The sequence below is a fragment of the Stegostoma tigrinum genome, chromosome 31, assembly GCF_030684315.1.
Source record: "Stegostoma tigrinum isolate sSteTig4 chromosome 31, sSteTig4.hap1, whole genome shotgun sequence".
NCBI lineage: Eukaryota > Metazoa > Chordata > Chondrichthyes > Orectolobiformes > Stegostomatidae > Stegostoma > Stegostoma tigrinum.
In genome coordinates, this window is record NC_081384.1 from 11,149,630 (window position 1) to 11,173,746 (window position 24,117).

Here is a 24,117-nt window from a genome sequence, read left to right on the forward strand (position 1 = left end):
TCTACAGCCCTGTTATGGCAACCTCTGGAAGACAAGCCAAATCTTCGACATGAACACTACTGTCACATGTGGGAACACCGCCTACTACATGCATGGCTGATACTTGGCCAACAGTGTCTATCTCATATGCTGCAAGCAAGGATGCCCTGACGAATGATATATTGATGAAACTATGCTTACGCTATGATAACTGATGAATGGACACCACGCAACAATCGCCAGACAGGGATGTTCCCTCCCAGTTACGGAACTCTTCAGCAGTCAGGGACATTCGGCTTCGGGTTGAGACCCTCCAAGGTGAACTTCAGGATACACAACAATAGAGTTGGTGAGCAGAGGCTGATCGCCAAATTTAATATCTATGAGGATGGCCTCCCCACCACATCCCAAAACCAGCCCAGCTTGTCCCCACCTCCCTAACCTGTCCTTCCTCCCACCTATCCCCTCCTCCCATATCAAGCCCCATCACCATCTCCGACCTACTACCTTAACCCACCCCCTTGACCTGTCCATCCTCCCTGGACCAACCTATCTCCTCCCTACCTCCCCACCTACACTCACCTTTACTGGCTCCATCCCCCGCCTCTTTGACCGGTCTGTCTCCTCCCCACCTATCTTCTTCACTATCCATCTTCTATCTGCCTCCCCCTCTCTATTTCAGAACCTCCTCCCCCTCCCCCATTTCTGAAGAAGGGTCTAGGCCCGAAATGTCAGCCTTCCTCCTCCTCTGATGCTGCTTGGCCTACTGTGTTCATCCAGCTCCACACCTTGTCATCTCATTTAACAACCATGTTAGGTTTGTTCGACAGCACATCTATGACCCTTTGATCTTTTGCTTATAAATTCTGTGTCCAATGTCAACTCTCTCACTGACACCTGGAGAAGGAGTGGGACTCCAAAAGCTTGTGTCTTCAAATAAACCTGTTGGATTATAACCTGATGTCGTTGTGATTCTTGACCCTGTCCACTGCAGTGAAACACCGGCCCCTCCACATCTATCACTAGAAAACGTAGATTTCTTTGCACCACAGAATACTGCTGCCACTCTCAGTTTAGAGAATACCCCTGCCTACTTTCACATTCTTCCTCTCGAAGCCAACAGCCTCACATTTTCATACAATATACCTGTCTTCTCTATGGCAATGATTTGGATGAGAATGTTCAAGGCATAATTAGTAAGTTTGTTGATGACGGCATTGTGGACAGTGAGGAAGGTTATCAGAAATTGCAGCAGGATCTTGATCAGCTGGGGAAATGGGCCCAGAAACGGCAAATACAGTTTAATATAGATAAGTGTGAGGTGTTGCGATATGGAAAGTCAAATTAGGGTAGGAGTTTCATGGTGAATGGTACGACCTTAAGGAGTGTAGTGGAGCAGAGGGACCTTGGAGTTCAGGTGCGCTGTTCTCTGAAAGTGGAGTCACAAGTCAACAGAGCAGTGAAAAAGGCTTTTGGCACGCTGGCCTTCATCAGTCAGGGCACTGAATATAGAAGTTGGGAAGTTATATTGCAGTTGTACAGGATAGGGGTGAGGCCACGCTTGGAGTATTGTGTTCAATTTTGGTCACCTTGCTATAGGAAGGATGTTATTAAACTGGAAATGTGCAGAAGAAATTTACAAGGATGTTGCCAGGACTCAAGGGTCTGAGTTATAGGGAGAGGTTGGACAAGCTAGGAGTGTTTTCATTCGAGTGTAGGAGACTGAGGGGGGGGGTGGATCTTATCGAAGTGTATAAGGTCATGAGAGGCATGGATAAGGTGAATGCACTCAGTCTTTTTCCCAGGGTTGGGGAATCAAGGACTAAATGGCATCAGATTAAGGTAAGAGGGGTAAGAATACATGGGAACCTGAGGGGCAACTTTTTTTTAAACACAGAGGGTGGTGCGCATATGGAATAAGCTGCTTGTGGAAGTGTAATAGAGGCAGGTACATTAATAACATTTAAAAGGCATTTGGATGAATACATGGATAGGAAAGATTTAGAAGGATATGGGCTAAGTGCAGGAAAATTCGGGTTAGCATGGATGGACATTTTGATCAGCGTGGACCAGTTTGGGCCAAAGGGCCTGCCTTCTTATTGTCGGATTCTAAACCTAGCATCCAGACTATTCCTCTCACACATGATGCTCATAGGAGCAGGATGATACTGCTTGGCCTGCTGTGTTCATCCAGCTGTACACAGTGTTATCTCGGACTATTCTGCTCACTCTGCTTTTCCCTGAAGCTAATTATGTGATGGATTTGCCCTGTTGGGGAGCAGTGGTCAGAGGGACTGCAGCTTGGGCGTCCAACGCATCCTAACCTGCACTTTCTGTGACTATTCACACCAGACTCTGACATCAGGACCAGCCTCACTCGTCGTAGAAATCTACAACATAGAAAAAGACCCTCCAACCCACTGAGTCCGCACTGGTCAAAAATACCTCTTCCAAACTCATCTTCCAGTACTTGACCCATAGTAAGTGTACATCAAAATACTTCTTATCCAAACCTCCTTCTGATGCTTGGTATCACTGAAGCAGAAAAGTAACATGTCACTTCAGGAAATCAGGAATTATAGCATCAACAAAAAACACTCTGCATCATTGTAGAATAAATATAACTTTATTCTTTTGCCAGTAGACTTCATGAAAAGTTTAACAGTAACATCTGCACAGAGAAAGCCTTGTTATAGGAAATCTTACTGTACAGTCTGACTTGGTGCACTAACACATCCATGAACAGAACAAGAACTCGCCATTAACAGTGGAGGTGTCAGGTTAATGATCCAACTAAATGTGTAACTGTACCTTTTGTTCTGATAAAACCACAGGTGGCTGTTTTACAATAGAAAAACTTGTGTAAAATATGACACTGAATTGGGCCACATTGCCACTTACAAACACAGAGACAGATGTGCTGTCACTGGGCTGGGAAGAAGGTGTGGAAGGGACGTGCTTGGGAAATTCACTCACAAGGTAGAGAGCAATAAGATCATATCCGTGAACAAGGGGAACATAACACTGCAGCCAGGGAGGGAAGTTTGCATCATGATCTCTAACTCACAGTGACCTAAACATTTGCATCCCATTAGTTCTGGGTCACAATCAAGAATAGGTGCCTTCTTCCTCTTGTGCATTTCAGTGACTGCAAGACTTGATTGGGAAATATGCCACCTTTTCACTGTGCCTGTTTTGAGCAATTTCAGATGCTTAGTCTCAAATACCATGCACTGAAAATGAACTTGCAATAATAACAATGGCCAGCAGGTGGCCCCATTTGCTTACGTTTGCTGTGGTTTTTGTGGTTAAGCAGCAAAAGGCAAATAGACCTCGGCTGAGACTGCGTCATTCAAATTGAGAGCTAAAACTCCAATAAATATTATATATATATAAAAAATTAATACTGAGCTGTGAATTCTCCTTTGAAACAAAAACTGAAGCCATTTTAATACGGAGAATTTGCCCAAAAATAAAATCTGCGCAAAATAACTTTAAAGCTGAAAAGGCATTAGTTTTGCACCTTTCTAAAGCTACTCTCCTGGAATAGGCACTGAGCTATGAGGAAGAAAGTCGAATAATTGGTGCTAACTCATCTGCTACATTCTCCAGAGATTATAGAACAGGTGTAAATTGTACAATTGGTCTCCAATTTTAGGACACATCCACTGAAATTGCCAGTAAAATTGATCGTCGGAACTATCAGGTGGAATCGGCAAAGTGTAAATCTGGGTGCACAAAGTATATTCTTTTCTTGGGTGGGGGGGTAGGGGCATAACTCTCCAGCAATATGCTGGATGGATGTCACTGAAGCACAAACAAGATATGGATTGCGTTAAACTTTACGTCAAGCGAGTTTGTGATCTCTCATAAAACAAAAAGATACTTCTGGAGTTGAAACTAGTGTACTGATCTTGCACTCCTGGTACTTTGCACTTGCCTACGCCAGCTGCCTCATTTTGTCTCCTTTTGCTCATCACTACTTAACCCTGTGGAAATGGGGCCTGTGAATTCACTTGCATCCGACTGGAACTCACAGGACCAAAACATTCACCTCCACAGAAATCCTGGCTGGGCACCTAGGCTCGAAAATCACGCCTTCCCCTCCTACAGGGTCAAATGGTAGTGTGACAGGTGCCCTTGTTTGACAGGACAAACTAGCAGGTAGAGGTATTGTTCTAGCTAAGTGCACATCCTCAGAGTCTGGTACTAGTGCAGCGCTCCCCAGTCACGTCAATGTGTTTCGGTGCTCTGCTGCACACTGCCTTGTTCTTCATGTAAAGCTCAAATTAATCTAAACTTCAAAAACTGTCTCGGCTGAATCTCATCCCAGACTGACAGCCAGCAATTTTGTACAGCTCTGATGATCCCTTTTAACCTTCACACCAGAGCCGAGGACTTTGTTTCCTATCCTTCCCAGTTTTTCGTCTTGTCAAAGTGATTTACATTCAGTCAGGAGCTGAAGAAATCCCATCATCTGAAACCTCAGCATCAACAGAATAAAAAGACCTTGATCTTTGCTGGAAACACACATACTGCAAGATCTTGGACTTGCGAATGGATTTCTAATTTTGACAAAGGGTTGAAGGTCAAAATAATCGCTTCAAAATTGATGAGATAAAATTCATCAATGACATGTCCTCCCCACGCCCAACCCAATCTCTTGGTATAATCTTTCTCACTGAGGAGCCCAGCTTGATTGAAAATGGTTTCAGTTTATTTGGCCTGCTTTCCCAATTTCACCCTTTGTTTAGCTGAATTGTTCCCACAATCAGTTCTCCATTACCTTTCTTTACAAAATTCGAGTCAGTTGAGAGCTTTGGTGATCAGCATGAAAGTTCATGCTACTGGGCTGGTTTGAACATTTGATTACAGCATAAAAACAAAAATAAAAATCTGAAAATTAAGTACTGGCACCAGAAAATGCGACCATGAAGCTGTTGGATTGTCATAAAAACTCTCCTGGTTCAACTCATGTCCTTCAGGGAAGGAAACCTGCTATCTTTACCTGGCCGAGAGCTGACTCTAGTCCAGCACCAATGTGGTTGAGTTGTAACTACTGCGGACAGTTGCTCAGTCAACATTAAACCTCTAACCAGTGATTTGAGAAAGTAGCTCGCTATCACCTTCTCTCGGTAATGAGGAATGGGCAATAAGGCTGAGTCATCTCAGAGGTCCCCTCAAATAGAAAAGAGGGGAAGAGGAACAATCCAGATTTGTGCCTTCTTGGAAGAGTGGTTTGGCCCAACCTCGGTCGGGATTTGCGGGTTGGCGAGAGAGGTAGAGTTTGGGTGAACGAGGAACTTTGAAGAAGTGGTGTTTTGCCTCAGCCCCTTGACAGCACACTTGCATCCAGTCAGGCCTGTTTCACTCTTGGAATTGCGTGCATGTTCAAACACGGCAGCTTCAAATATCAAAAGAAAAATTCCAATGCCGGTTAAAGCGATAACTATAACAAGGTCACTGAGAGTCAAACAAAGTGAGGTCGAAAGGTGATCGATCATTCCTTTGAATGAACCATCAGAACACCCTGAGCACTAAGCTGGTCAATGGTCACAGTACACCACGGTCATATCCTGAGAAACTCAAATTTCTTTTTTTGCCAGTGACACTGCTGGATGCGACTGAGCCTCCTGTGTAAACTGCAGTCAAATTCATTCACTGATAACTTCCCAGTCGGTATATATGATCAGTGAGGACGAGGAAGCATTTGGTTGACCAAATATACTCCACTTCACCTCCACAGATATACTTCAAGACAACCGGAGTTGGCACACAATCTCAGAATCCAATCAATTAAAGCCAAAGGATACAGGGTCCTTGTCAACAAGCAGGCCTGCGCTGTAACTATGACTCACTTTCTGTCCCAAACAGTGAAAGGGCACCAGCTGGTGCAATAAACTCTCAATCACAGCAAGGGGCGTGAGGTGAGACCCTGGTGTGGGGTTGCACGTGCACAGGCATAATGCAGCTCCCTTGCTATCCAGCAGCCTGTGCACAATATTTCAGATCTACATGGTACTTCAGAGCTGTGCTTACTCTCAGAAACAAATGTGCTTCAAATGAACATCCAATCAACAAAGGCATAAAAGTAAAGACTGGAAATCTGTTGTGAGTACATTAAACAGAACAGCATATTTACAGACATCCCTAGTGGAACCCAGTTACCTCCATTACCTTCCAGCTCGTATGCAACTCACTTCAAAAATGTGATGACATCATCATGCTTTTCCTTCCTCCTCTGGTAAATCCAATCTAACAGTTCACAAAAATAATTCATGAAATGTTTCATTCGTATAAACTTTTCTTTGTTCAAATTCCTTGTTTTTGGATGCTACTGGATTTCTGCTGGTGACCCAGTCTATCAGCTAGTATTATATGAGATTATGAAAGATAAACAAAGGAGAGGAAAAATATTTCAAAAAAAAATTAACACAAATGGTCCTTATAGTTCTCTCTTGGCGTTAAATCAAAGCGTGTTGTAAAACCAGAAGCTGAAGGCTTGCAATGTGGAGCAGAGTCTGCTTCAAGAATGGTGATTCCTATTTTCGATAGGGAAGAGGAAGGCATGGGTGTATAACTGTGTGCATGCGTGTGTGTGCGTGCGTGTGTGTATGTATGGGTATTTTTCTCAGCTGCTCACACAGCCTTGAATTCAGTGTCCATCTCAGTTAAGCATGTTTGAAAGAGCTTCCAGCGTGGTTATGCACAGTGCGTAAGTTCCAACTCAGTCCCAATCGCCTTCCACAAGCTGCAGAGTATGTGGCAAACAATACTGCGGCTCTCCTGTGAACGTTTTACCCTCACGTCAAGCGTCCATGTGAGTGAGAGTCTGACTCACTAGCTCCTTCTCTGGAAGCTATGGTGACTGAGTGTTTGGACTGCTGCTGGCAGAGCTCGGCGACATACTCGGGCTGCTGCATACACGTGCAGCGCTGCTTTTACTACAAGGTGAGGAGGAAGGATCGATTCCATCAGAATTTTCCAGCATTTCCTGAATAAGCGGTGGCATGGATCCAGGGATCTCCATTTTGAGGGTGATGACCCGCTCAGCTCCTAGAAACAAAGAGAGAGAGAGTGAGAATAGACACAACCATAACAGAGAAATGGAGATGAAAGGTTTGCAGTGATTTTTTTAACCAAATTTTCAGAGGCTGGCACTGACAAGGTTGGGGAACTTCAACAGTAGATATCATATGTAAAGGACTGTATTGACCAAAGATGTGCAGGTTAGGTGGGTTGGCCATGCTAAATTGCCCAGTGTCCAGGAATATGCAGGCTAAGTCAAGGGAAATGCAGGGTTACAGGCATTAGGGTTGGGGGTCTGGGTGGGATGCTCTTTGGAGGGTCGGTTTGGACTTGATGTGGACATAGCAGGGATTCTATGATTGCAAATGCATTAATGCATTAATAATCTGGGGTGTCCTCGTGGTATTGTCACTGGTCTAATAACACAGGCCCAGTCTGATGTTCTGGGGACATGGGCTTGAATCCCACCATGGCAGATGGTAAAATCTGAATTCAATACAAAACCAGCAGTTCAAAAGTCGACCTAATGGTCACCATGTAACCACTGTAAATTGTCACAAAATGAGAAACTCATCGAGTTTACTCATATTCCTAAAGAAGGAAATCTGCCACTCTTACCTGGTCTGGTCTCCACGTGACTCTAGACACATCAATGTGGGTGACACTTCCCCCTCGGCCTATCAGGCAACGCCCACACCCCACGAGTGAATAAAGAAAGTTGAACTGTTTTTGTCATCAGCTTCATCACATTTTGTGATCATCATGAGTACTATTTTCATGAAGCAGTCTTCATAATTTTTTCCATTTCTCCCCTTTATAAATTAATGAAATGTTCTTTATGGCAAGGCGGGGGGTTGCATAACTATAAGCAGTTGTAATTGATGGTCGTGGGTGATACGTTGGTCCTGCATAGATGTTTAAGTTGTGTTACATCCAAACATTGTGTGGGAAGAACAGGGAATGAGTTTTCCACCAGGCTTGCAGTTGGCTTCTGCCTTATTAGCAATACCTGAGCGTCAGCGTCTTTCTTGAGGTGCAGGCTGGGCCAGTGTATGTTTTTGGACTGAGCGGCTTGCCTGGCCATTCCAGAGGACAATTAAGAGTCAACCATACTGCTGTTGGGCTGAAGTCACACGAAGTCCAGCCCACATAAGAATGACAGACTTCATTCCCTAAAGGATATTAACGAACCAGACAGGTTTTTACACCAATTCATAGCTGTCATAATGGAGACCATTTTCCATCTCTATATGTTGTGAACAGAATTTAAATCCCGCCAGCTCAATGGAGAAATTTGAACCCACAGAATGTCCAGAGAACATTTGCCAAGGCCTCTGACATTATCACTAGGCCAGCATCTCCATCATCAAATATAGCCTGGGCAGTATTCTGTCACTGCCCATATCAAACCTCCAAACAGCACTGCACCCAGACCCATCCCTTACCCTATCCTTGTAGCCCAGCATTTTTCCAAAGCCTAGTCTGCACATCCCTGGACACTACGGGCAATTTAGCACGGCCAATCCACCCTTTGGACTGTGGGAGGAAACTGGAGCCCCCCCGAGGAATCCCACGCAGACACGGGGAGAATGTGCAAACTCCACACAGACAGTTGCCCCAGGGTGGAATTGAACCTGGGTCCCTGGCACTGTGAGGCAGCAGTGCTAACCACTGAGCTGCCATGCTGCCCCTGAAGATAAGAAGTAAATTTTAAAGAATACAGTCATTTAAAGGTATATGACCTGATGGTATGAAATAATGTCAGCCTTACAAAGCCTGCAATTTTTATTAATAAACACTCAAAATGAAGATTGATGCTTAACAACTTCCACTGCATCTCCATGCCAGCCACGATGCAACCAAGCAACACCCTCTTCTAATGCAGTACAAACTGGTGCTCCCTTTCCAAGTTTTTTTTCTTGTGTGCCAATCCTGGCAATTGCAGGACAAAAAGTTCAGATTTTTGTGTCATCTGTGGTGCCTTGCATCTGGTAATATTCAGAACTTGGTCAAAAATGTCTTGTAGGAAATTAATCTGCAATCAACTGATACACCATATCAAGTATAATGCAAGGGTTGAGAAATGGGTGGCCTTGTTCTTATTGAACTTCAATGCTTCTGTCAGCCCCCCACAGTGATAAGCTTCTCAGTCCTGATGATATTGATCTCGGTACAGTTTCATGTTGCAGGTGCATTTCATAACAGCCTCCTGCACACTCACCTTTGGCACTAATGCTGCGCAGATCTGTGATCTTCATCAACATTTTCGGGAACATGTGGGGCTTGTTTGGCCTCCTTTTCCTCACATAGATCTTCAGAGCTTCTAACAATGGCTCCTGCAGCTTGTCCACTTTCTCTGGCTCTTCCAGGTCCTGACGGTCTACAAAATAAAAGCACATCGCTATTAGGAAGTGCCTAACCCCTATGTTCCTCAGTCAACCTCTCCCAATCAGTATGTTTAACATGGGCAGTGTGTGCAGCAGTTGTGACAATGCTGTACTTCCTGAATCCCACTTGTACTTGACCTCAGTTGTCAATCAACCATTTGCTTATAATTTTACACTGGCTCCCAGTCTGGCAATATGCCAAATGTCAAAATATCACGTTTGTTTCCAAATCTATCAGTGAGGTTCCTCCTCTTTCTCTGTAACCTCCATCAGACTTAGAGCTCTTAGTGATCCACTGCTCTAGTTCTGGCTCCTTGTGTATTCCTGAACCTGTTTGTTACACATCTGGCTGCCTCTCTCTCCTTTTTTTAAAGTTGCTTTTTAATGACTATCTTTTTGACTGAAGACATTGTCACCTACTCCAAAATCTCCGTTAATATAATGTGGCACCAATACAAATAGAGTTACCCCTGCTACCACAGGGCGTGGTTGAATGGATAATTTAGATACATTTATGGAAAAACTGGACAACCCATGGGTAAGACGGATGCAAAACGATGTGGGAGTACAGGGTTACAATGGTTGATTTACATGAAGAAAGATGGGATAAGCTAGTGTTAAGAATAAATGCCAGTGGCCTTGTAAAGGTTTAAAAAATCAAAAAGGGCATAGATAAGGTGAATGACAAGGATCTTTTCCCTAACATGCGGGAGTTCAAAACCAGGGGCATATTTTTAAGGTGAGAGGAGAAGGTTTGAAAGAGGACATGAGGGGCGACCTTGATACACAGAGAGTGGTTCATGCGTGGAATGAACTGCCAGAGGAAGTGGTGGATGCAGGCACAGTTACATTTAAAAGACATTTGGATTAGTACATGACAAGGAAAGGTTTGGAGGGATATAAGCCAAGCACAGGCAGGTGGGACTAGTTTAGTTTGGGAGCATGAACTGGTTGGACTGTGTTGGTCTGTTTCCATGCTGTATGACTCTTTGACTATTCAGCTGTGGTGTGCAACATAGCCAAGGCCAATTCTGTTTCTGTTTCTGATTCACACACACCTGCTCGTTCCAACATGGGGTTACAAACATTGAGCAAGAACAGAAATCCATGCTGATTTTCATTCTTCTCAACCATAAATTGTGAAGGGCAATTTTACCTCTTAAATTACCATTTCAGCCCTTATTGGGAATTGAACAAGACATTTTGGTGTGTGTAAGTGGGGGAACAAGACAAGGTGGAATTCAAAGGCTTTCTTAACGGCTCTCAAGGACAACAACACACCTTTAGGAGTCTGCATGGAGAATTTTGCAGGTGCATTCCAAAGAGAACAGTCAAAAACTCAAATCAATAAAATTACATACAGTTGCGTGTGTCACAAACATTTATTCTTATAAACTAATAGCTGCTCACAAATGGAATTCCATGACAATGTCTTGCAGTATCTATTTCGAGGTCAGTTTCTGCTGAAGAAACGCACCAACTGGGAATTGAATGGAGAATGTGTTCATGCTCTTTTCACTATCATCTACTTTGCTATCTGTATCACGTGAATTAGATTTAAAACATTGGTAGATAGAATATAACATGGTGAAATGTGATTCACGTTTGTAGGAAGGAGAGAGAAAAAAAGGGGTTAAAATGGTGAGAAATTATTGAATATTATTGCCTGGGGGTATGAATGATATTATACACAAATATCAAATAGTTAACACAATGGTACAGCCAGCAAATAGGTGGACAAATTGGTTTGTACATGGAATGAACTGGCAGATACAGTGGATGCAGGTACAGTAACAACATCTAAAATACATTCGGACAGGTGTATGAATAGGAAAGGTTTAGAGGGATATGGGCCAAACATAGGCAAATGGGACTAATTTAGTTTGGGAAAACTTGGTTGGACTGGACAAGTTGGACTGAAGGGTCTGTTTCCATGCTGTATGACTTGATTACTCTAACACTCATCAGTCAGAAAGGACCCGATCGTCTCATTTGCCTGGATTAGATTCGAAGTCAAATCCCAGTAGTTTAAAGAATAGTGTTCAAAGAATATGTATTGGATAGTCCTCCAATCAGATGCATAAACAAGCTTTCATGTGCGCCCAATATCCTCTGGGCAACCCAAGTCATTGCAATATGCTGTATCAGATATACACTCTTTCTTTTCCCCCTCATTTAATTTGTCACCAGCCTTCTTCCCATCTCTTTTGAAAGACATCCACTTCTTCAAGGGATAATTTTCCAAAGTACCAATGATTTTTCTGGCAATCTATCTAAGTTGTTATTCTGAATATAGACCACTGATAGCAGCAACCTGGTAAATGGGGGAAACTGGACAGTCAACCTTGATGCTGTCCATCCATTGTCTGTCCCATGGAAGTAATCAGGAGCAGGAGCTCAGGCTGACTTTTGGTTCATTAACCCAGAGTTTTCACAGGAGAACTGAAGTTACATCTTCACCCTCATCCTGTGGATACAAGTTTAATTTATACAAAGCTTAAAACAATGTCTCTCAGTACACCCTTCTTCATAGAAGTTCTTCAAAGTTCAAGTTCTTCATAGGGAGCAAGTTGTGGAAAAATAGAGAATTAATTCAAGAACACCAAATGAACAGATGAAACAGGAGGAGTAGATCATATGGGGCATGGAGCCCACTCCCTGATCCCAAAGGATCAGCTATCTGTCCACATCATGCTAGATGTGCTCAACAATGAACATCCACAATGTTGTATGGTAGGGAATTCCAAAGATTTAAAACACAGTGAAGAATTTTGTCCTCCTCACAGCTCTAAATGAATATCCCCTTATCCTTGGAACAATGGCCAACAGTCCTGCTGTTCCCTCAGTCATTCTAGATTCCTCAGGCAGAAGAAACAACTTCTCAGTGTTTACCCTGTCAAAACCCTTCAGAATTTCATACATTTCAATGAGACCACCTCTCAATCTTCTAAACATCAGAGTGCTTCGGCCTAAATTTCTAAGCCTCTCATCATAGACAACCCACTCAACCCAGGAACCATTCTAATGAATCTTCACCGTCCCACTTTCAATACAAGTTCATCTTGGTGAATGACCAGTCAATTTGTTTCAGATGTTGAAGCTTGGCCACTGGGAACACTCCATTTACCCTCAGATATGGCTCAGAAATCTGCACATCCATCTCAGCTATAGGGAGAATGCTTACCTCTTGTAGCTCATCTGACAGTGCCATTTCTATAAATGCAGAAACGCCTACATGTCAGTTTAGATTATATTCTCAAGCCTTGGAGTGGGATTTTAATGCACCCCCTCTGAGCTGACAAGACTACCAATTGAGCCTAAACAGCCATAAAAAGAGGTAAAAGGGTTAATAATTATTCAGTGCAAGTTTTATTTAAATTGCTATTTGTAGAGTTGCTTACATTTTGTTGATTGCATTTCACTTTAATTAGTTTTATAGGTGCCAACAGATGAAATGTCAATTGATGTCCTAATAAAGCCAAATGTTACAAACACCAGAGGGTGATATAAGCCTGTACTAATGCTCTCCCTATGTCAGTCAAAAGCTGTTGAGAAGACAGGCTATATTTCCAATCATCAGTCTGTGCTCTGAGGCTACCAGTTCCTGAATTTATATAATCGGTTGGCAAGTAAATCCTGAATGTTACTTATCTGCTGACTATTAATTGGACCAAGTTGTTCAAGTAGCCATGCAATGTTAACAACCTATAGTTTAAGTCAGGATATTAGCATTACACTTTGACTGTATCTCACTGCTGTACCTCTGCAATCCAGCAGACAGCATTTAAATGCAATGAAGTAAATTTATGGTAAAACCTCAGGGACCAGATTTTAAAAAAAAACAAGGCTGTGTCATATTTTGATCTTCAAACTGAATTCACCAGCTTTCTCTGCCTCTCACTTTTTTTAATGCTGGAGTTCAATTCTTTTGCACTCTGAGCAGATACCTTGACGCAGGGAGGAAACAGTGAGGAAATTAATGTGGCACTGTCAAAACAATTTACTCAGTTTCTGGTAGCGTGTTTTTCTACCAACAGCAAAGGTTCTGCTCCTCTGATTGCTGACATCATCAATCAAAAGAATGCTGTTAAAAATAAAACACAGAGCCTCATTTCCCAACGTGTTCACTGTTTTAATTTTCAAAACTCACCCCCCCCCAATCATCACAATTTCACTTTGCCTTTCTGCCGTTCCCTTCTTGTGGCCCCTGTGGATGGTATTGACAACGGGCAGCCATCCTCTTCTCCGGCCCTGCAACCCCTTCCCAAGCAGGTATCTGAGAGCCATGGAATTGTTCATGCATGATTCAAAGTGGAGTGGCATGGGATCCAAATTTTCTACACATCTGGTATCAAATATAAGCTTTCCGGCAAGGATTGCTGGATAGCAGGGACTCTGGCTGATTTCCTCCTCCTTAAACCCAGGATACTTGAGAGCAATTGCAGCATCCCCTAACCCAACTTTAGTAAAGATCAGTTGAATGACTGCAGACAGAAGATTAAACTTTCTGTTTAAAATGGCTCAGGAATTCTATGACTAAACATGCATGCCTTGTCACTGATGTTAAAACCATTTTGCTTTTAGACACTGCTGTCAAACAATCCTGATAAACTACTATCAATCTATAAAACTTAATTTTTGGAAGAATTCTCAGCATTATTGAAGTTACAGTATCCACCTGTAGCCAAGACTGAGAGGCGGGTGAACAAAACTAGCTCTGCTAGAGTTCACTGGACTTTGTTTGGAGTGTTGACAGTAAGCTATCATTTAATACTCAACAGAACTGAAATATTTCTAACTCTGAAATAAGGCAAGCTTCAAAGGTAGGCAACTGCTAATGCCTGTTAAACACTGTTTAATGGCGCACCTTCAGTAACCTTAGCGATGGACTCCCAGCTGGTTTTATTAGTTGGTGGATATGTTTGGTGGATTGCTTTGGTGCATGCTGCATTTCTCAGTGTAGTGGAGTGAGCAATATGTTCCTACAAGTATGTGGTGAAGCTAAATGTGGCTGTGTTCTTCAAAATCCAGTTGGGATAGATGTAATGTTTCCTCTGTAGGGTGTGGTAAGATTGAAGGTGATTGGTGTTACCTGTAGAGTGAAGTTACAAAAATACAAGGAACAGAAGCAGAAGTAGGGTGCTCAGTCCTTTAAACCCACTCATTTGAGATCATAGCTGATCATCTGCTTTAGCAGCATATTCCTGCACTACACCGAAATCGCTTGATGCTTTTAATATGTGGAAATCTATTAGTCTCAGTCCTGAACATACTCAATAACTGAGCCTCCATATACCCAGGGAGAGAGAATTCCAAAAACTCACCATTCCCTAAGTGAAGGTAATTGTCCTCACTTCAGTTTCCCAAATGGCCTGCCTGTCATTCTGAGATTGTACCTGGTTTTATATCCCCAAGGGACAGGAAACATAGCGCCCGCATCTACCTTGTCAATCCATCTGAGAATTTTATATGTTTGACTGAGATCGTCTATAATTCTCTACACTCCAGATAATAAAGGTCCAATCTATTTAACTTCATTTCAAATGACAATCTGTCTATCTATCTCAGGAACTAGTCTGCTGAACTATTCATTGCATTCCCTCTAAGGAAAGTATATCCTTTCATAGGTAAGGAAGTCAAAGCAGCACATAATACCCAGGGCGTGGTTTCACCAAGGCTTTATACTGTCATAGCAAGATATTTTTACTCCTATAATCAAACTGTCTTGTGTAAAAGGTCAACATGTTATTTTCCTTCTTAATTGCTTGCTGTATTTGCATGCTAACTTGTAGTGACTCATAAACAAGGACAGTCAAATCTTTCTGAAGTTCACATCTGGGCTTCTCATCATTTAAGAAATACTCAGCATTTCTGTGTTCCCTACCAAAACCGCACAAGGATAACCTCACATTTCTTCACACTGTATTCCATCTGTCAAATTTGTGCCTACTCACTGCGTCTCCAAATCACTTTAAAGTGTCTTTGCATCCTCCTGATAACTCAAATCCCCACTCAGGTCAAAGTGGAGATGGAAGATTTGTGTGAGTGGAACTTGGAAGCATTGGACTGGATCCGCTAAAAGCTTGGACTGAAAATGCCTGTCCTTCAAAGGTTTAGTGGGGAAGGAAGGCAGCACTGTTCTTTTGGGCTGGGAGAATGTCCCATCATTTTGATGTAATGAAAAGAAGCAAATAAATCCCTGTACCTGATGGGACATTCCTCACCCCCAGCATCCAATTTCTTGGATAAGTAACAATTCATCCTCAGTTCAGGTGAATACGGCCTAATGTGAGACTTCTTGCTTTCCATATCAGCCATCCTATCTTGTGTAACGTTTCCGATACTGGAGAAGCATCAGGGAGACGTGGGTATTAATGGAGTTGTTGGGTTAGCTGCCAGTCTACAGTTTAAACATTGAGGATTCCTTATGCTACAAAACAAATAATTTGTGTCAAGTGGGCAATGCTTTAGCTAAGAGTCTGCTGTAAATTATAACTTGATATTTAACAAAACTGAAATGCACCCAAGCTATAAAACAGTCTTCACTGGCAGTGCTCTAACTCATTTCTATAAAAAATTATTTTGCTGTTATAACACAAACTTCATAGGCAGTTATAATCTTTTTAAGTACTGCTTTGTTTTAACCATCCCAAAATTGTTTACTTGTTTTAAAAAAATTGATAATGTAATTTAGAATCTTCTCTAATGGTTAAAGGCAGCGCTCTGAATGAATGTCAAAGGTTCAATTCCACATCTCTGCTCAGTATCAGCAGTTTGAATTGCTACATTTTGTATTGGTTTTCCTGAGTTTAGGGAGAAGAAATATCAGCCCACTCCAGCTAATAACTTCATCTGGATGTGCACGTCTAGACAGTGTAACAGAGTGGGCGTAGCTTTTACTGTGCTCCCCAAAAAGTGCGTCAACACTCACTGTTTAAACTAAAAGGTAATTAATATTTGGACAAGTCATCAAGAGAGTTTGAGTCTCAATCAGGGCTTACACTTTCTGGGAAAATGGGAACGAAGCTGCCTAAAATGATTGAAAAATTGGTGAACTGGATATTCCTGGAACAGAGGGTTGTTGTTTGGCATGCATCGGGACAAATACTAGAATGCCAAATTTCAAATGATTAGTTTATATTACAGGAGGCAACAGTACTGTTGATTGACAAGGCAACTCTGGTTAGCTGAGGCTTTGCCATGATGAAAACAAAATGAACTTTGTGTTCCCCAAACTCCAAGGCAATTCCAAAAACAATGTAAAACTTGAAAATATTCATTTTGTTTGAAAAGAACAGGTACTTGTTAATTAACATATGTCACCTCTGGCAAAGGTATATTCAAGTTCTGTACTAGCAAGAAACTAGTAACTTCCCATATAAGTCTGTCCTACCTTTCAGTAAGATTGCCAATGACCTGTGACCTAATTCCATAAGCCTAAATACCCAGAGCTAAAAATGTTTATCAATTTCAGACGTAAAATTACTGACCAATAATCACCACCTGTAGAAGAAAGTTCCAAATTTCTAGCAACCTTTGTATGAAGAGGTATTTCTTAAAAGCCAGGCTCTATTTTTTCACCTATGTTGCTCTCATTCAAGACACCCTAACATTTGGAAATAGTTTCTATCTCACCAATCTTGGAAATTTTGATCCAATCACTACCTCTTCTTCTAAATTCTAGGGAATGCAACCATAAATTGTGCAAATTTTCCTCGTATTTCATTTCTGGCACCCAGGTAACATTCTAAGTAAATCTATTCTGCATTCCCTCAACGTCCGCCCTCACCAGTAGCTTTTTTTTGAAACATTATCAATAAAATACTAAACTTGTGTGAACAACTAGTTTAATGTATCTCTCAGAGATTAGGGAACAGTGAAAATGTGGGAGTGGGGAGCAAAGTTTGGTGAGGAGAGAGCTGGGTGAAGGTAGGGTAGGATAATGGGAGGGTAAGTTTGAGAGAGGAAGAAGTTTGAACTAATGGCAGTAGGGCCCAGAGATGAGTCAAAGGCATTCAGTTGTCCGAAATGTCCTGCTCAGGATCCCTTTAGTTTTACCAAAAATTGACAATGACTTCGAAGTCATTTCTTTTAGTTTGCTGGATGAGGCTTTTGAATAATTATGACTGTATTATCTGTTAATTCCGAATGTCTTTTGTATTAATTCCTCATCATGGCAGCAATGTCACCCTCAACCACCTACGGGTGCAGTTGATTTCAAATAATGGTGGCATTTAAACGACTGACTTAAGCTATCCCTTTCCCTTTCATATAACACACATCAGATTCCTGCCAACTGGAAAGGTGAGCAATATATTCCTAAACTCTGTGAAAATTAAAATTGGTTGCAAATTTGAATATGTTGTAGCAAGCTGCCTCATGTTTCTGCTCCTCTTACTGTGTTTATATGTGCAAGAGGAGCTACCTCTTTCAGATGAGCGTCTTGGTAATATTTTCCTCTGTTTACGATCTTTAATGAAAATGATACTCTGCCTACAGACTGGAGAACATCATTATCATCAACTTTTGCCTGTAAGATAATAAGCACTAAATTAAAATACCCTGCCAATGTCAGTTGTTTGCTATGGATTTTCAATGTTTTTGGTAAAGGGGAAGCATGGCCTCAAATTACAGTGAAGGTTAAACCAAATCATGAAATAAAAAGCCCAGTATTAACAGTATTTATTATTTACTTAGAAGGGATCCGCATTGCTGTTAATAATCTCAACAATCATTTGAGTCTAGAGCTAGCTGTCTGGGAAGTTGTTGATTTGTGCTCAGGGGAACTGTTTCATGTTTTTAGTTGGTAAAAGATAAAACATATCCTTCATCTATTTTCCATGAATGCACTGGATAGAAAATCATGATTGGATTTTAAAAAAGAACTTACTGCATACAGAAGGTTACTAAACTAATACACCGGAATGGTGGTGGGGGAGGGTTGCCTTATGAGAAAAGGTTGGATAGGCTAAGCTTGCAGCTGCTGGTGTTTAGAAGAGCAGGAGATGACATGACTGAGACACAAATGGTCACGGGGAGTACTGCCCGGGTTGATGCGGAAACGTTCCGCATCATCTGTATTGGAAGAAACACAGTTAAAGTTTGGAGTTTGGAGTTTCTTCAGAATTGAAGAACTGACACTGAAGAAAAGTGTCAAACCAGACTCAAAACATTAACTCTGTTTCTCTCTCCACAGATATTGCCAGACCTGCTGAGTTTCTGAAGCATTCTGTGTTTGTTTCTGATTTGAGCATATACAGTATTTTGCTTTTATTAGACATGGAAAGGATTGTCTTCCTTATGGAACAATCTAGAACAAAGGTTCACAATTTAAAAATAAGGGAAACCCAGTTAAAGGAGAGATGAGGCAAATCTTACTTGTCACAAGGGGCTGAGGGTCTTTGGGGACTCTTTTCCCGAAAAATTGTCAGAAATTGAACCTTTGAATATTTACAAGTTAAGTGTGGATAGATTCTTGGTAAGGAAGGGAGGAGGTGAAAGATTTTTGTGGATGGGCCGTGGTGGGGTGGGGATTTGCGGTTACAATCAGCCTGGATCTGAAGGAATAGTGGAGCAGGCTCATTGAGCCAAATGGCCTACTTCTGCTTTTTTTCCAAAGCTTTTGTGTATTTCACATTCAGTTTAATTTTGGCATCGGGGAGGCAATGGCCTAGTAGTATTATTAATCCAGAAACACAGGTAATGTCCTGGGTTTCAAATTCAGCCATAAATCTGTTATTAAAAAAATCTGGGATTAAGAGTCTAGAGATAACCAGGAAACTTTTGCTGATTGTATGAAAACCCAATCTGGTTCACTCATGTCCTTTTGGGAAGAAAATCTGCCATCCTTAGCCAGTCTGGCCTGCATGTGACTCCTGACAGCAATTTGGCTGACTCTCAACTGCCCTCCTGGAAATTAGGGACGGGCACTAGACACTGGCCTGGTCAGCAAAGTCCACATCCCATGAATGAATAAAAGAAAATCTAATTATTCCTATTTTTTAGTGAAATATATTTTTCCTGAACTCTATTTATTTCTGCTTTAAATGTTACATTCTGTTGTCCTCTCTGTTTGGCAATATTTTTCTCTAATTCACTTTTCTTAGGCCCACCTTCTTCAGGTGTACACCCTCCATCAATTAATTACTGTGTGTTCTGGATTATCATTCTCACATTGTAAACATTATTAACACTTGTAATTGTTGTTCTCAAGATGTTATCCTATGTTTACTTCACGTATACCCCAATATTGACTTGGAACTATGTTGCCATTCCTTCATTGGAGCTAATCCAAAATCTTGAAACTCCCTTTCACTAAAGGTGTATTACAAAGAAAAATACCTCACTGCCATGTTCTCTGGAACAATTAGAGGTGGGTAACAAATGCTAGTCCTATCCCGCAAAAACAGAAAGTGGTCTGACTAATTTACCAATACTGGTTACGAAGCAACAGTAATTATCACGTTCATGTGTCACATCATAGTACAATATGTTGTAATTTCTATCTGTAGCTCTAGTCTAAAAGATGAAAAGTGAGTAATTGTAGTATTTATCACCCTTACCCCCACATATGAGGCAAATAGCACTCAGGAGTCCAGTCTCTGCATCATCCATCTCCAATGGTAGCAGTTGATTGGCGAACGCAAAAACCAGATCAGTGAGGGGGCCAAAGCCCGCATTATGCATCTGTGTCCGGTTCAAGGTAAGGCCATCAGAAAAAGTCATGGTATCCTGGTCAGGGGTGTATCTGGTACAGATTCGCAGAATCTAAGGAAACAGAGAAACAATACGAATGCATGCCACTCAAGGGGTGGAATTCTGAAGAATCAGGAAGACTCCACTGACTAAAATGAATGCAGAAACCCTGCTCCTGATTCCAACAGGTACAATTTTTGCTGTTAGGGGAAAAGAGCAGAAGTGTGATTCACTTTGAGAAAATACTGAATTCAGGGCCACTTGAACTTAGCTGTGTTTTGATGGATCCCAATTTAGCTACTGCAATTGGTTTTACCAACTATATGGGAATTCCACATTGATGGAACAGATATAAACATGACTGAACGGTGGTACTGCATCTGGTAAGTTCTGAATCGACATCTCTCCAAAGGCTATTATTAAGTCATGATGAATGCTCGGCCAAGTTCCAAATGCTTGAAATACCTCCCGAGTTCACATTGATTAACAGAAGCTATTAAAGAATTAACAAAGTGTGGAGCTAGATGAACACAGCAGGCCAAGCAGCATCTTAGGAGCTCCTAAGATGCTGCTTGGCCTGCTGCGTTCATCCAGCTCCACACTTTGTTATCTCGGATTCTCCAGCATCTGCAGATCTCATTATCTCTGATACAATTTTAACCTCACTGCGAAGCCTCTTCCAGGGAAGCCTAACCTGAAGAAGTTACCCTCCTCCCACTGGACAAACCTCAGGGGATCTCTCTCCCACTGCAACTCTCTTGTAATCTCTTCGGCCTTGAAGCTGCACCATCCCCAACTCCTTAACTTGTCTGTCTACTCTCCACCTATCTTCTCCTCTATCCATCTTCGATTCGCCTCCCCCCCTCTCCTTATTTATTTCAGAACAGTTTCAATTTTTTTAATGAGAGATTAACCAGTTGAGCAGATTTGGAAGTTTTAAATGAATTTTATGACTTTTTTCATCATTCAATGTGTATGTGTGACAGCTTTATTCAATTGTGAAAAGTTTTTTTTTGTTTCCATATCATTGTAGGGGTCTGTCCATGGTCGATATTGGACAACTGGCTTTGGAGGTAATATGGAAGATATGAGGGGTCATGGGATAACAATGAGTGAGTGAATGACCACTTGGGGGAGGAGGAGTAAATGAATTGACATTGAGCTGACATGGAAAGCTATGGGGTGGGTGGGGAAGGGGTGGGTGGGGAAGGGGAGGTGAGGGGGTGCAAACAGTGAGGCATGGAGAGCCAAATAACTTCTATAAAAAGTGGGATAGAGTTAGAACAGACCCTTCCATGTGTGCCTACCGATGCTATGGCTCCATAGCTAGTGGGTCTGACTCAACCCCAACCATTTCCCCAGGGGTGAAAGTTACACACTTGGGATACCTGTTACAGAGATCGGTAGCTTGAGTTAGGAAACAAAATCCGGTCTCAACTCTTCATTTTCATGATCAATTCATTGACAACAAATGACACAGTCTGTTACGACACAATGACCAGCAGGTTAAGTGTCTCTCAGGTTTATTGACATGTACGAATCATTATCTCAGTGCTAACAAAGACACCAATTCTTTACAAGCTACAGCTTCATAAGTGCCTCTTGCTTTTCTTATACGTTTGCACTCTTTAGAAATGAGAAAAGAAACTGAATAATGAATGCTGCAATTGTTTGTTAAGCTACAAAGGGCATCGTAGCCAAAGTTAATCACCAGTTCTCCGTGTGCACTTTGTGGAATGGATCTTTGGATACCAATAAGAAGCATGGGCCTTAATTGATTTCCTTTAAGCCCAGTTACAAATTGTAGCATCCATATTGCTATCCACTCACAGACACTTACTGCACATAATGAAGTCATTTAGTCCATTGTATTCTTGCCAGTTAAAGGTCTGACTACACTAACTTTATTTTACAGCTTATGACTCATAGTCCTTCACACTATGGCAAAGTAAATGAATACCTAAATACTGCTCAAATGTTTTGAGATTTTCTGGCTCAATCACCATTTCAATCAGTCAGTACTAGATTCTGAAATTCTCTAGGTGAAAAAGATCTGCCCTCAACTCCTCTCTTAGTCTTCTAGCCGTTACTATAAATCTATGGCCCCTGGTTACTGATCCCCTCACTGATGGAAAAAGTGCCTTTCTATCCACCCTGCCCATACCCCACACAATCATATGCACCTCCATCAGGTCCCCACCTGGGCTAAGGTCAGCCAAAGATAAACTCAATGTAGATTTAAACAAAATCTCCCAAAGGCAGTAAGGTTTGTTAACAGTCATAGATGAATGTCTCCTGTCTTTCTGTTGTAACACAATTCAAAAGAGACACAAGTAGCTGCCTGAAGCCACTTTGACCTTTTGGTATTAGACTGCTACAAATTCTCAGAGATGACACTCTATCACTGTTGACAGTGTCTAGTGCCTGAAGTCTGTTAAAAGTGAAAGTTAGAAGAATTTTCTGCTGTTGCATGCTTTTATATTAATGGTTTAAAAACTCTATTTGGTCCACTGTAACCGTTCTCTGTAACTGCTTCATACATAGTGGCAAGCCCTCACTTCTGTCATGCCATATCACCTGGGTGAGGCTAAAGGTAATGCCAGGCTTCCTGTGCAAAGGTGCAGTAAAAGTGTACAGTATTCCTGCTCCCGTTTACTATCCAGCCATCATATGAGAAGCAGACCTCTGTTTAACTGCTCGTCTCAGTGCCATCAAACATTTGCTGACAAATTGTCACAGGCACAAATGAAGAACTGTCAACTCCATGAAGGGCCATATAGGCTATGCCCATGCAACAAAGCATCCATATCTTCTAGGGAGGAAAACAGAAATTTACAGGAGATAATGATAAAACAGAGATAAAGTACTCACTAGGATGTCTAGGCAGGCAGCTTTGAGGAGGGTGATTTGGTCAGCGATGGTTAGGGTGGTAAATCCAGGAAGGTGTTTGGCAAACTCGACAGTTTTGATAATGCATTTAGTCGAGAGTTCACTGAACTTGTCCCAGAGATCAATATCTAACGTTACTCGCTGCTCAGCACTGTTGTTCTGGAAAAGAATAGAATGACATTAGAACAGCAAGTGGAATTCTCCAACATAATCACAGAACTACAGAATCATACAGTACAGAAGAGGTCATTCAGTCCATCAAGTTTGCACTGATAAAAATTGCACTAAATCTACACTAGTCCTACTTCCCAGCACTTGGCTATATCCCTGAAGGTTGAGATACTTCAAGTGCTCATCCAAGTACTTTTTAAAGGTTTTGAGATTTCCAAAGTAACTGTAGTCTTGTTTCTTCACTTACAGGAAAATCAAACCTAGATATTTAAGTATTCACATGAAACATACCCTTATTTTAGTTGTAATGAAAATACTGTAGTTATTGTAGCATCCCTTTCTCTCTGATAATAGGGTCAATAGACATGTACTGAATACTGAAATCAATTTACAAATTAATATGATTTGCATCTAAATCCATCCTCCCATCCTGAGTTATTTCCTGTTCACTGCAGAATAAACAAACTTGGAATTCTAATGTAGAACATTCACGTTCTTAATATGGATGACATTAAATTGTGAATGGCATTCATCTGATCTTAGAAAAATGCATAAAATTGTTACTTTCTTTTGCAGCCATGCACTACCCATCAAAACCAGTGGGAAATGGAGGGTTTTGAAAAAGTCAACCTTCAGAACTGTAGTTTTATTAGTTGGTTGGTTATCACAGAAAAAGAGGAACTTGCTTTTCAATAAGACATAGATCAGTGAAAGGGACTGTTATTTTGGGTTGTGACGTAAACCTCCTCCAAAACACCAGTTTTCATTTGGATGCAGTTGGTGAAATGAAAATGATAACATTAAGTGAGCTGAAATGGGGAAAACAAAGTGGCATTCATGCTATGAATTAATAATATAGGGCTCACCAAAATGTGCCCATGGCCCCTTCTTATAAGGATGCAATTTTATAAACTTCTTATTCTGGGCATATAGCTTCCCCGATGGAAACTCACATTGTAAACTATAG

The 24,117-nt window shown here is 41.5% G+C and overlaps 1 protein-coding gene across 15 annotated transcripts in view; it reads right to left on the minus strand.

Annotated features, from left to right (window-relative positions):
- Nucleotides 1-2,583: 2,583 nt before the first annotated feature.
- The window catches only part of raraa (retinoic acid receptor, alpha a), a 530,677-nt gene continuing 509,143 nt past the window's right edge, over nt 2,584-24,117 (minus strand). For all 15 annotated transcript variants that reach the window (XM_059638906.1, XM_048560466.2, XM_048560465.2 and 12 more), the window contains 4 exons: nt 22,962-23,138; nt 19,958-20,162; nt 9,230-9,388; nt 2,584-7,035 (listed from right to left, as the gene is read on the minus strand). In XM_059638906.1, the coding sequence (XP_059494889.1) occupies nt 6,839-7,035; nt 9,230-9,388; nt 19,958-20,162; nt 22,962-23,138 (738 nt within the window). In that variant the 3' untranslated portion in view covers nt 2,584-6,838. The remainder of the gene's footprint in view (nt 7,036-9,229; nt 9,389-19,957; nt 20,163-22,961; nt 23,139-24,117) is intronic.